The following is a 13,713-nucleotide window of genomic DNA, read 5'->3' as shown; positions in this document are numbered from 1 at the left end:
TGATAGTTTTAGAATTTAAACAATTGAGTCAGGTTACTACCCATTATAATGGCAAGTTAGTAATTTGAGTTTTTGTGTATATATTATAAAAGAGAGAATTTTTGGAAAAAGTAATGTTATGAAATTAAATTTTTGGAAAAAGTACTGTTATGAAATTAACATATTTTGTGCATCTCAACTTTTCATTATTTATATAGGATTCAATTTCGTAATTTTGTTGCATGTATCCCTTGAAAAAGTATTTATGCCTCGGTCTACATCCCTTTCTCTTGTATAGTTTTTTTCTATCATATATTTGTAACGAAAATGCTATTTTGAACAATTTATGTTAACCCCATTCGAACTCTTTTCTAAAATGTGTCATGTTTCTCGTGCACAAACAAATAATAATATTCATATTTTTGTTTTTCCATATAGAAATATGATTTTTCAAAAGTAAAATATTTAAATATTTCCGGATCGGGGAATATGTAACCACCAATATATACGTGGTATCAATCTAATGCACCTGTAAAAGCTGTATTTTACTTTTGCTCTTTTTTATATTTTTCTAATTTAACTGATCAATCTTGGGATTTTGGCTCTGGATCGACCATTTTTAACATCAAGGAGTTATTCCTTGGATGCGAATTTAGGGGTTGACATAATCTCATCCCTCCTAAAATAAAAAATTATTATTTAAACTCTTTAAATTTTTTTAAAATTTTAAATTAATAAAGTTAAAATTACACTTTGTCTCCTTTAAAATTAAAAAAATTCGATTTAATCATTTACAAAGTATAAAGATAGAGATTACAAAAATTAAAATTTCATTTGGACTTCCCTAAAATTTTGTTCCAGCATCCCCCTGCCATCACCGATTTGAATCTCAATTGTCCCACGACGACAATATTGTGAACGGCGACGAACATAGAGAATACCAAAAAAGAAATATCATGAATTAGGCAAACATACACAAGTGCGTCAAATTCATGATATTTAGTCACAATACATGGGGAGTTTCACAACTTTGTTGCGTAAACAAACTACACCGTAGCAGAGATAAAAAGAAAAACAAAACAAAAATGAGGCAATTTTGACATGCTATGCTACAAATAAAACCAAATCAAATCACCATATTTAAGCTTTTTCAAACCTATAATCCTGCAATGGCCATGCCATCTTCCTCCTTTAGATACACTTCAATTTGTTCCAATGCCTAAGAGGATAGTCATACCATTTAGCCAACATTTTAATAGGATAAGGGGAGAAAATATAAGACAAAGAGAAAGAAAAGACCTCGATTGCGATCTCTGTTGGAGTAAGATCTGATACATCTCTATAACCTAGTTTGCCTGCAATTTCTGAAATTTTTGGAACACGAGTTTAAAGAAAAAAATCAGCTTGAGACAAACAAACGCCACAGCAACAAAAGCATGAGCTTGCAATATCAAATGAAGATACAAGGGGAATACAGATGAAAAGGAAAGTAAAGGAAGAATGATAATGGCATCACACTGTATCTCATATCATTGAAGAATGTAAACAAGCTGAAGGTAATGAGCATTGATGCACTTCAAGCAACCAGCTAACAGAGGCTTCACACACTATCTTGTCCGAACATAACCTAGACCATAAAAGTACGAGACAGGTTTAACTATACATACCTTCCAATGAAACCCTGGCATTTGCTTTAGCATAATTTTTACCCCTCTGTTCCAAAAGGTAAGACAGACGTTTTAAAGCCTGTAAAAGGGTCAGAATGTCAAAAACTTGCTAGACCATGTAAACCAAGTCCACGCAGGGAAAGAAAATAAAATCAGCAACAGACTACCTTTGTATATGGATCGCCATCTTCATAATGCAAAAGGGGACGAGAATGAGTACCTACTGCAGCAATCCTTTGTGCCAAGGCTTCCAAAGGTACATCTAACCAGACAACAATCCCCTTCTTCTGCATATAGTCCCTGATAAACCAAATAAAACAGTCAGACTGTTATAGTTTATGCAACAGAAAATCGAACCAACGCAGAGAGAAGAATCTAACTAATTAAATTCCTGTTTACCAGTTCACATCCTGTACAACTGCACCTCCGCCAGTAGAAACAACAAGTTGTTTCTGTGAAGAAAGCCTCTGCAATACCTCAGTCTTATAGACAAGAAGAATATAAAAGATTCAGTTCAATTGGAAAAATGCGCAATATATTATAATGACAACAATTATGATGACTAAATTGGTCCTCCATGCAATCACAAATAATGGTCCTAGAAAAAGTGATGATAAAGACTAAAATTAGTTAGCAATTTGTCTATTTCTTTTCTTTCGTAAATTTGCTATCTCTGGCTTACAGTGGCCTCCCTTTTATATTAGTGAAACTCAGCCCAAACCAACTTCTGAATGTTGGTCAAATTTACATGTCTGCAATAATCTTCTATAACAAGGTTCATTACAATGAAAACTTATATCATCTAATTCTGCATATGACTAGCAGCAGACGTCCTACTTAAGTGAGATTAATACTGGTTTACAATTTTCTACTATAGCACATAAAGGCAGACATTGACCCTTATATCTCCACTCGGTTTTAGCTAAAAAAAGATTAAATTAGACTTAAAAGTAAATAACTCAAACCAACTCAATAATAAAACTTAAATTTGAAACAAAAGGCATAATTCCAAAAAGATTAATTTTGAAGTAAAAGGAGACTCAAACACTCGATCCAAAAATATTGCCTTGAAAATTTTCACAGTCAACAGCCCTCCAATTTTAGAAAAATGATGGCTTACTTTACTGCATGATCATCAACATAAGTAATGATTCAAGTAAGATACACTGAAGGATGAAAGAATATGTGCATAAAGAGAGGGAGTTTGCTGACTTACCTCTTTTTTTCTGAAGAAACTCTCCCCATGAAGCTTAAATATTTCAGCTACAGACATTCCATTCACCTCCTGCTCTATTAATGTGTCACTGAAAATTATAGAATAAAGCTATTCTTGAGACACTAATTAAAAAGTTGGTTTAGCAATCTTACCTTGGAAATTGGTAGACATCAAGGAAGGAATAACACTTCTAATATTCAACCTAGACAATTTATGTATCAAAAATGGACCAAGTCCGTGGACAGTGGAGTCTAATCTGAACATATTAATGCCTAAATTATTTAAATAATGCATGATCTCATACCCATCATTAGCTCTTTTGACCAAGACCACTAATTCCACCCTACAAACTATAGAGGACAATATGCCACAAAGAACTAGGAAAGTCATGAAGAATGTTTCCATAGCTTCTGCATGTTAATTTTCTTCTTTCCAGTATCTTAATGGAGAATGAAAATGACATAGGAGCATTTATTTATATTATAATATTTTGTTATTTCAGTTTAATGTTATAACCTTTATTTTATATATTAGATATATTATATATGGATAGGGTTATTAGTTATCTTTAGGGTTTAAACCTAGGGCTAGGAATAAAACTTTATTTGCAAAAAAGCCTAGTAACTTCACTTGCAAGAAAGAATGCCTATATAGATAAGTTGTAGCTTTTACAGCCATCACCATTATTCTTATTATTTTTCTATGAAATAGTATAAAGAAAAAAGAGGTTCTTTTTAACCCCCAAGCTTTTTAGAGTTCCAACTTCTTTCTTCTTTTTTGTTCAGACCAAGTTCTTTCTATTGATTCACGGCTGGTTCCCCCCCTTAAACCACACCAATTTTGCTATTAGAACATCAGAAGATTACAACTATAGGACTCACTACTAACAAACAATTCACAGTACAAACCTGTCACAAAATGAATAACCGAGTACATGGGAGAGAATTTTGCCCACTGTAGTTTTTCCAGAGCCCATCAATCCTGCAGATTCATGTTGATAAAGTTTAGATACCAAAGAAAGTAAATCTTTGACAGCACAAACTTAGAAAACTTGGACAAAAGAAACTGACCAACAAGATATATACTGTGCCCATTTAAATATGGCTCAACCTCTAGTGACTTATTCTGCAAATTTTATTCACATAATGTAAGATACAGCAGCAGAACAAATCTCAGATGCAGCACAAGTTAGCTTCTCTTTCCAGTGTTTGAGGCCTTAACTAAAAACTAAAATATCACTGGAAATAGATGCCAAAACACTAAATGGAAGAGATTAAAAAAAAAAAAAGGAGGTATCTAATCACCATATCATACTTTATAAACCAAAGATTAAAATAATTACAGGGAATTTTATCATACCTTTAACATTAAAGCTTCATCAAAAGGTGCATGAATGCTTCCAGTTTCCATTGTTGAAGCTGCGAAATAACATTTTAAAACATAACAACATAGGGATCAATCATATGTGTGATAAAATTTTAAATTCTCAAGAACAATTTAGCCACCTAGGGTCTGAGTAGTACTGCTCTCACTTTGGATAATCTCAACATGAACAAAACATGCTAGTTTCATCCTATGGTAAAACAACATGAAATTCAACCAAGATTAAATGGTACAACTTAGCAGAAAAGTGAGAACATGAAAGGAGACTGACATTTGACAGAAGGCATAGACAAAATGATTTCTGATCTATGCTCCAAGTATTACAAATGGTTATATTAGGAAATTTAATAAAACCCCGCGTCATATCCGCACATCAAAAAACAATGGAATTTACTATCAGGTCAATAGTAAATTTATAGTGTTATGTGCAAAAGTAGCCAAAGTTTCTTTCCTGTCTATTTTCCTTTAAAACGTTGCTATTCTTTTATTCCAATTTTACCTTAAATTTTCGCAATCCAACATATCATTAAAAAGATTGGAAAGAGAGAGGACTTTAATAAATGAATCAATTGTACAAAAATGATAAACGAAATTACAACAGTCATAAAATTGGCATATCAATTTTGTTTCACCTGAAAAGTTCGTATAGGAAGAGCAGGAAACCTCCAAAGAAACTGATCTATGTCGATTGGAAGATGTCTGAACCGGAAAGCGGGCCGAAACAACCACCCGGGTCTTGTGTTCTTGCTTTGCTATCCGACCGAACCGCAAAGAACCAGTCGATTTTCTCCCAAACCTTTCCGACTCAATCCATGTCGGATAATTCCACTTGCATGCAACTCCTGCCTCCATTTTCAGCTTTCAACCGCCCCCGATTCAATAAAATTTTCAAAAATAAAAATTCTCAGTTTTTCTTTTACTAATTAATTCAAGAGAAATTTATGCAGAAATTAGTTAATAATAAAGCTAATTAAACTTTAACAACAGAAATTTCAAGCAAAACTTATGAACTTACCTCGATTAATTAATAAAGATAAAATGAAATTCGTGAAGGGATATTGCTCTCTGACTTTGTATTAAAGCAGAGAAGGCTCGTTTATCATAATCTATTACTGTAATATCTTTAGAAATGCAGTTTGCTCTTTCTGGCAGGGATCATTTTAAAGCGGCGACTGGAGTATGGAAACTGTATACAAATTTTATATATACCTCTATTATATTTAAACAGTGAAACAATGATGACGTGGAAGCAAGGGCATTCCCACCAACCAATTCCCCCCGGCAAGGAGGGGTTGGTAGCAAGCATTCAGAGGAAGAAGGTGAGGTGAGGGGTTGCTTTCGTACGCTCATTCTTGGGGTAGTTGTTATTCACTCTCCTGCTGCCACGTTTTTAATTTCATAAATTACTGTTTTTGTGGTCAGAAATCTACAAATAAATAATACAATTTATTTTAATCAATATTATATATAAATGTTTTTATGTTTTTTTACTTAAATAACAATCAAAATAAAAAAAATTATCACCATTTTACTAAGGCTTCGTTTGGGGCGGCGGTGCGGTGCGTTTAGCTTACTTTTTATCTCATGCTACAGTATCGCTACAGTATCTAATCTCACTGCCACCGCTGTTTTTACACTAACCGCAGGTAAACGCACCGCCCATCCAAACTCACCCTAAGAAAGGCATTTTCCTATTTTATTTACAAAAATAGGTCATTTTATTTATTATTTATCGGAATGGGTTAAAAATACAAAAGCACGTCTACGTAAAAGTGTTTTAAGGGAAAATTCCAGCAAAACGCGTCCTTTAGGGAGCGCTTTTGCCATGTCAGGAAAACGCGTCCTCCCTTATGGGCGTGTTTTAGCCTGTGTTTTTTACCCCTAACGGTCATCCAAACAATCATTTAAAATTTTGATCGTTGGGGGTCCAACAGTAAAAAAATATATATATATATAAAACCCCTTCCTATTTTTTTACACAAACATTTCTTCCAAAATTCTCAAAAAAGCTCTCCAATTTCTCCTTAAATTTCTCAAAGCTCTCTTTACTTAACTATTTCCTTTAATTTTTTTCTAAATTAGTATTCTTTTTTTTATAATTTCTAAGATATTTGATCGTGTTAGCAATAGCCGGGGAATTAATTCATCTAGATCATAAACATATCTCCGTCGAACAAATGAAAACAGTAAGGGTTAATTTCAATTTTTGAATATTATTTAATATTTTTTCATTTATGTAATTTTAATTAATTTTTTTTATAATTTTTATAATAGTCTGTAAATCGGATGTTACATGTTATATTCGTAATATGTCTGGTCCTCCATCACCGTTGATAGAAAATTACTTCAGAAAAGTGGGTTTTCGGCACGTGGCCAATATAGATCGGGGGCACAAGTTGGATTCGAAACTCATCAACGCGTTCATAGAGAGGTGGAGTGTAACAGCCCGATTTTAGGGTTAGTCGGAACAGTGGTTTCAAGACCACGAATCCGACGTAGAAAGATTCATTTTTATTATATTTTTATGGTCTATAGTTTTATGGAACTATTCTATGAAAATCTTGTTCGAAAATTTTGACATTTGGGCACTCAATTTAGCCAAAAGAACTAAATTGTAAAAAGTGAAAAAGTTGAGTTCTACATGCTAAAGATGTCCAATTGCTATGAGATTTTAAATTAGAGGTCCTTATATGATAATTAGACCATTTGTTAAGTTAGTGGACAAAAATGGACATGGTGAGATAAAATTTTAAAGAAAGGCATTAAGGGTATTTTGGTCATTTGGTAAATAAAAGAATAAAAAGGGAAAATCAAGTCAAAATTTGCTCATCTTTCTTCTACCTTGGCCGAATTTCATAAGAACTCCATAGCTAGGGTTTCTTCAACTTTCAAGCTTGATTATAAATACATCCTAGCCCTGTTTTTAATGCTCTTTACATTTTTTAAGTCCTCGTAACCCGATTTACCTATTTCTACCATTATTTTGAAGTAGGGTTCATGTTTAAAAATTTACCCATGTGTGACATGCTTGTATTTTGATGTTTGATGGAAGATATTGTATGTTTAAAGTGTGATAAACAACTTTTACTAAGTGATTTTTTAGTAAAAATGCATAAAAAGGACTTATTTGTAAAAGTTGTAAAAATGAGTAGCAGAAATGTGATTTGATGAAAAATGTGGGCTATTATGAGCATGAATTAGGTTTGGCTACACTTGGGTAACAAAGAAAATGTATACATTTCATTTTACGAGCCTAAAGACTAAAATTGTGAATAAGTAAAAGTTTAGGGGCAAAAAATGTAATTTTGTCATAAGTTGATTTATGGACAGCATTGAGTAATGTGATAATTAAATAAGTTAAAATTTCTATTATATATATTAAGAAAAACGAAGTTCGGACCTTGATCGGGGGAAGAACAAGGTTATTGACGATTAGGTCCATTCTTACTATTTTGTACCAATGTGAGTTTGTGTGTAAATAATGCAATGTTATATTATGTATTTAATGCTTAATATTGCATAAATCGTACAATTGTTTCTATGGAAATATTCAATGAAGTTTTGACGATGAGAAAATCCCGGTTGAACCTTATGAATAATTTAGGATACAAGTGACATGTCACTAGGAAACCATGTGTTATGTGATCTATGTGAATCCGGGTGCTGGTCATGTACGTCCTACTAGTGGCTGGGTAGTCTGGCATGTGTTACAGATACCTGACAACTTGTGTGAGCAACTCGTGTAGTTATGTCTTGACTGACAGCTTGTATGAGCAGGCTCGTGATTAGCTCGTGCGTGAGCCCATGTGTTATGAGATATGAGATAGCATTGGCTACATATGTGGCACTTATGTGCAAGACTTTCCATGTATCCGATAATATTCCAAGTGTTCAATGGGTAATCCGAAGAGTATGTCAAAGATGACAAAGTATGTGACTATGTTACGAGTTGGTACAGGTATGTATGTAAAACTCATGAGTATGGACTTTAGTATGAGATGAACTTTTGGTAAGAATGCTAATGAGTAAGTTATGCCTAAGATACATGATGATATTTATGTTAACTTATGTTGAGTAGTTATATGTTTAATGAATGATTTATGTTGCTTATTATTTGCATGCAAACTTACTAAGCTTTAAAGCTTACTCCCCTTTTCTTTCCATTCCTTATAGTGCCGCCAAGCTAGCTCGGGGATCGAGGGACGTTGGAGCTTGATTCACACTACCAAATGATTATTTTGGGTATCTGGTTTCAATGTTTTGAGTATGGCATGTATAAGGACTTGGTCATTTTGTTATGTGTCATATTCGATTTGGCCAAATGTGTTGGCTTATGATGGTTGATGATTCATTTTGTAAATGGCCAATGAAATTAGCTAATATTGATTAAGTATATATGAATATGAAGATGTCTTTCATGGATGTGGATTTTGCATGGTTTGAGATGATAGGTATAAGATGTTGCATGTGATAGAAAATAGCATGTAATTGATGTGTGGATAACTTGGTTATGTGTATATGCTTAGATTGGTGTTGCCTTTGTTGTGTAGGTTGGTGCAAGTAAGGGTGGAAAAATGGCTTGGTAAATAGCCTTATTTTTGTCCACATGGGTAGACACATGAATGTGTATCTCATACACGGCTTGTCCCATGGGTATGTGATCTGGTCGTGTGTCCCTTGCATCTTGAATTTTAGCTTCAAATTGGTCACACAGGCAGAGACACAATAGTGTGTCTTAGCCGTGTGAAGGACGCGGCCTAGGGACATGGGCGTGTGCCCAGGGTGCGAAGTCTGTACCTATTTTATAAAAAATTATGAAAATTAAATCGCCCACACGACCTAAGCACAAAGGCATGTTACTTGGCCATGTGACTTCAATTTGTTGATGACGTCATAAACAGAGAGTTACATGGGTTAAGGACACGGACATGTGTGATCACACGGGCGTGTGACCCCTGTTTTGATGAAAATTTTTCTAAGTGTTGGGAAGTTTTCTAAAGTTCTTGGTTTAATTCCGAACCACTCTCAATGTATGTTTTGGGCCTCATAGGCTCGTTTTAAGGACAATATGAAAGTTTATGAAAAATTTTAAATTTGAGTGGAAATTCACGTCTCGGTTTTGAATGTTTACTTAAGTTTAAGCCCAGTAATGCCTCGTACCTTGTTTCAGTGTCGAATAAGGGTAAGAGGTGTTACATGGAGACCCAAGACGCACATATTTCATCTTTCATGCAGGGAGTGTACCATCACTTTGAAGGACATGCAGTTACAATTGGGATTGCCAGTGGATGTGTCCTTACTCACCGGGTCCATTCAATCTGTTGGTTAGGGAGCCATATGCTATGATCTTTTGGGTGCGATTCCGGATAATATTTACAAAGGTCGGATCGAGATGGGCCGATTACGAGACACATTCCTGGAGTCTAGGGATGATTCGACTGAAGTAGAAAGAATATGATATGCTCGGGCATACATCATTGAGATAATTGGAGGTTATCTGATGTCAGACTTGTCACGAAACCTCGTACATCTGAGGTGGCTACTGAAACTCATTGATTTTAGAGCAACTAGTGAACTTAGTTAGGGGTCTGCCCTGTTGGCAACATTGTACCAGGATATGTGCGGGGTGACGAAACCAAATAAAGCCAAAATCGAAAGTTGCCTATCACTACTACAATCATGGGCTCGGTTTTGCTTTCCATCTTTACGTCCTCGAGTGAACCACCCATATACATTCTCACTCATAACGAGATAAATTTTATATTAGATTTTACAATTGTTACATAGATTTAAAATATAATTTTATGCTAAAAATTTATTTAATTAGGTGGAATTGGAATACCTAGTGCTCTTGAAGATATACGGTTTCTATTAGACCAATGGTCGGAAGAGCATGTAAGTATTAAATGAAATATATATACATAACATAGTCGTTTCGTATTTAGTATTTAGTATTATATATATATAACTAATATTTTTATCACGTTCATATAGTTTCAATGGATATCATATAAGGATCCAGCAATTCGAGCAGTAATTCTGGATGAATTCTTTAAAAATCTGAACATTTGGCATGTTAAGGGCTCATTGATTAACTACGCTACTGTCGAGATACACTAGAAGGATAGAGTGTTGTGGCAATTTATATTTCGACAACTGATTCCCATGACACCTGAGGTGCTCAATGAAGAGCACAAAATTGACTTACGGCAGTTGAATACGCATTGGATGCTATTCTTCTTAGAATGTATCAAAATTTGGGAAAATCGGTATGATCATATACCTACTCGCGAGTCGATCGTTCCAGAGTTAGCGTATACGTTGAATTAAATGCCATGGTTTAGGATCCATGGCAAGCCATATTTGCTCTCGGAAGAGAAGAGGCGTCAAAAAATCAGTGTCAAAAGGGAACAATGGGGCCTTTTAAATCTAAAGAGAAGGGATGACAGGGCAGGCCCATCAACGCCCACAATCACTGAGCCAAACGCCTCAAGCGACGACGCCTACACCACAGCCCCTTCAGATTATGCCAAGTACGTATACTAGCCGTTATATGTTTCTTTTTCCCAGTCCTATGCCAGGTTGGAATGTATGGTCTGGTGCATCTCCTTTCCTGATGACTCCGACTTAACTGACAATATATAGGCCATCATCGCAGGAGGGATCGCACGAGGCACGGTCGAGGAGCTCATCTCATTTCCAATCCCCATTGCCTATGGGATTCAAACACCTCCATCATGGGTGATGCAAACACCTCTCATTATTTGTTTTATCAAGGTGGGTTATCCTCCCAACACTCACAACTAGAACAACCACAACTCATGCCGGAAGCTGAACTAAGAAGGTCCAGCACGTAACAGTCGACCACTTCCATGTGGCACTGATTCTGACCGGCACATGCATTGATTTTTTAATATATTTGTACAAACTATTTTTATATTATTTCATTTAATAAAATAAAAGTTGTTTTGAATATTTTAATAGTCAATTATTTTTATATATTATCCTATTTAATAAAATAAAAGTTCTTTTAAATAAGGAAATAGAAATAATACAACATAGTTTCATTTAAGCAATTATCAACTATTTCGATTTGGACATGTTTGAATTGTATGACATGAGTTCCTACACCATCCGCACAACTTTTGTTGGTTCGTTCTTTCTCAGATATCCATATTATCACGTATTCTACTTGAACAAGGTCGACCTTTTGGTTTGCGCCTCAATTCTCTAACCAGTAACAACTTAAACAGAGTAAGCAATATAGATGACCACTTACATTCATCTGGGACTGGTGGGAATACGTGTCTCCACACGTTGTACATGTATTCTATTTTGTACACTTCATCGACATAGCTCATGCGATCCAAACAAAGATTCTGACAAGCTGCAATTGCATAAGCGCATGGATAACGAGTGCGTCAAACATCCCACAATCGCAAGTCCTATTTCTCAGGTGTACACGATATTGCTCGCCGATAATACCTTGGTTCGGTCTGTCAAACTCCGTCACATGAAACCATAGATTGTCGTGATTGTGACACACTGTGTGCATGGTGTTGGCCCGCATCTTCGTCTTGTTAATTTCTTGCAATACCTTCCAGCACTATATATAGCCTCCCTAAATTTGGCCTTTATAACTCACTGTTCACTTTGGAAATAGTGCCACTAAACAAAAATATGTCTCCTGCACAACCAAGGTTATCAACAAATGACGTGTTCCTTTTAGAACAGAATTTTCAGTCAGGTTTGAGGTCATATAACCATATTGAAGGTCGATGTTGTATGCTTGTGTCCACTAATCGAAAGGTATGTTACGGAGGTATTATGTGCCTTAATCGTTAACTGACCGTAAAATCGCCAATATATCATGAAAACGGTCCTTATCGATCTCGTACCCTGTCAATATAAGTTGATAGCGAAAATTACATACCACTATTCCATTTAGAATAAATTGAATATTACAAACAAAATTATATTAGTGGAGATTAAATACCCATGTTGGTCACTTGTAGCTGTTTAGTGGTAGACTGATATTGCCCGTAGTAGTTGGACGCAATGTATCTTAGACAATACCAATGGTGTGTATGATCCCATAGGCTTCCCTGTCACTCAATTGCGACTAGTATTCCAATACCTTGATCCGATATAATGCATATATCAGGTTGGGGGAAGACATGCCTCCTTAACCTAGAAAGAAAGAAATTCTGGCCGTCACCTGACTCCTCCGGTGTTATTACAAACGCAATTGGAAGGATTCTCCCATCGCCATCTTGTGCCACAGTTAGTAATAACCGATGGGTATTCTACAATACATAAAGGTACTGTCAATTTGTGCCAACAGTTTGCAGTACATAAATGCGTCCCGGCATTACTTAAAGCTCCAGAACAGATGCATACGGAGTAAGCAGTTGTTGTACTATGCAGGGCCCGTTTCAAGGTTTGTTACACAACTTGGGACGTACCTTTCCAGCACTTGACACCACTACCACACTTCATTATTGAAGCGTCCCACCTACTATGTATATTTTCCAACGCCTTCTACTTAGCTATCCAGGCTTTGCAGTAAGAAGGCGTGTACCTCAATTGGCTATGAATATTGGCAATTAAAATCGACACAGAAGTCTTAGGATCTGCCTTCACTATTGGTAGTATTAAGCCTGCTATCATATCTGAATCCATCTTAGGATGATCTTGTGAAACACCTGTCAACAAAGTAAGTTAAATAATGCAACATTAATTAATAACAGTATTATTCAAAAACCCTAAACACCTAGTTATACTGTATCGACAACACACGTATATAGACATTTGTACTTCTTTATCCCTGTCTTTTTCCTAACCAAAGCCATGATTTTCCATGAATATGTACTGTCTTGCACTGCACACCTGGCCTCGAACTTTTTGGATTTAGATTTAAACCATGTGGTAGTTAACCCTATTCATGATGCTATATTGTTTCAATGCACCAAGAAAACTATCCTTACTAGAAAACTCCTTACCAACTTCCAATTCACCCGAATCCAAAGACGAACTTGTACGATCACATCTTTTGTGTAGTAGATTTGGAAACTCCAACGTATTATCTACTGATAGATCGACATTATGCATGTGGGCTGGAGGTGAGTATGCTGTAAATCGCAGATCTTTTTCTTCATCGTCTAAACCCCCTTCACTGTCTTCAGGTTCGGTTGGAACAGGTTCTGATTTAGAAAATAATGTAACTTCCACACCATCGGGGCTAGGCTCTCTAGGTGGATCCACATCGGACTCATCGTCCAACCCACCATCATTTGCAACATACGAGATCCCCTCGCTGGTAGACTTCGTAAAGAGTATATCATCCTTTCTTGTGGATGTTTCGTAATGTCCCCAATCAAATGTGGATTGCCAACCACTAGAAGTTGATGTCATTCCTTAGTATGTATTTCCAAAATAAAACATCGACCCACCGAGGTGCATGTCCCA

The 13,713-nt window shown here is 35.5% G+C and overlaps 1 protein-coding gene across 2 annotated transcripts; it reads right to left on the bottom strand.

Annotated features, from left to right (window-relative positions):
- Positions 1 to 731: 731 nt before the first annotated feature.
- Positions 732 to 5,613, bottom strand: LOC108465500 (shikimate kinase 1, chloroplastic-like). Of its 2 annotated transcripts, none has more exons than XM_053021917.1 (11): positions 5,262 to 5,613; positions 4,878 to 5,117; positions 4,222 to 4,280; positions 3,933 to 3,987; positions 3,771 to 3,843; positions 2,863 to 2,950; positions 2,046 to 2,128; positions 1,814 to 1,946; positions 1,647 to 1,725; positions 1,279 to 1,343; positions 732 to 1,198 (listed from the first exon to the last, which is right to left on the bottom strand). In XM_053021917.1, exons 2-11 carry the CDS (start codon positions 5,095 to 5,097, stop codon positions 1,136 to 1,138), a joined length of 918 nt encoding a protein of 305 aa, XP_052877877.1. In that variant the 5' UTR covers positions 5,098 to 5,117; positions 5,262 to 5,613; the 3' UTR covers positions 732 to 1,135. The 2 variants fall into 2 exon arrangements, with proteins under 2 accessions (XP_052877877.1, XP_017621319.1); XM_017765830.2 differs by having other exon boundaries at positions 4,878 to 5,103; positions 5,261 to 5,609.
- Between the last annotated feature and the right edge of the window lie 8,100 nt (positions 5,614 to 13,713).

The sequence above is a fragment of the Gossypium arboreum genome, chromosome 11 (genome assembly GCF_025698485.1).
Source record: "Gossypium arboreum isolate Shixiya-1 chromosome 11, ASM2569848v2, whole genome shotgun sequence".
Classification (NCBI taxonomy): domain Eukaryota; kingdom Viridiplantae; phylum Streptophyta; class Magnoliopsida; order Malvales; family Malvaceae; genus Gossypium; species Gossypium arboreum.
The sequence above is the reverse complement of the archived record's forward strand: the minus strand, read 5'-3'. Positions and strand labels throughout refer to the sequence as shown.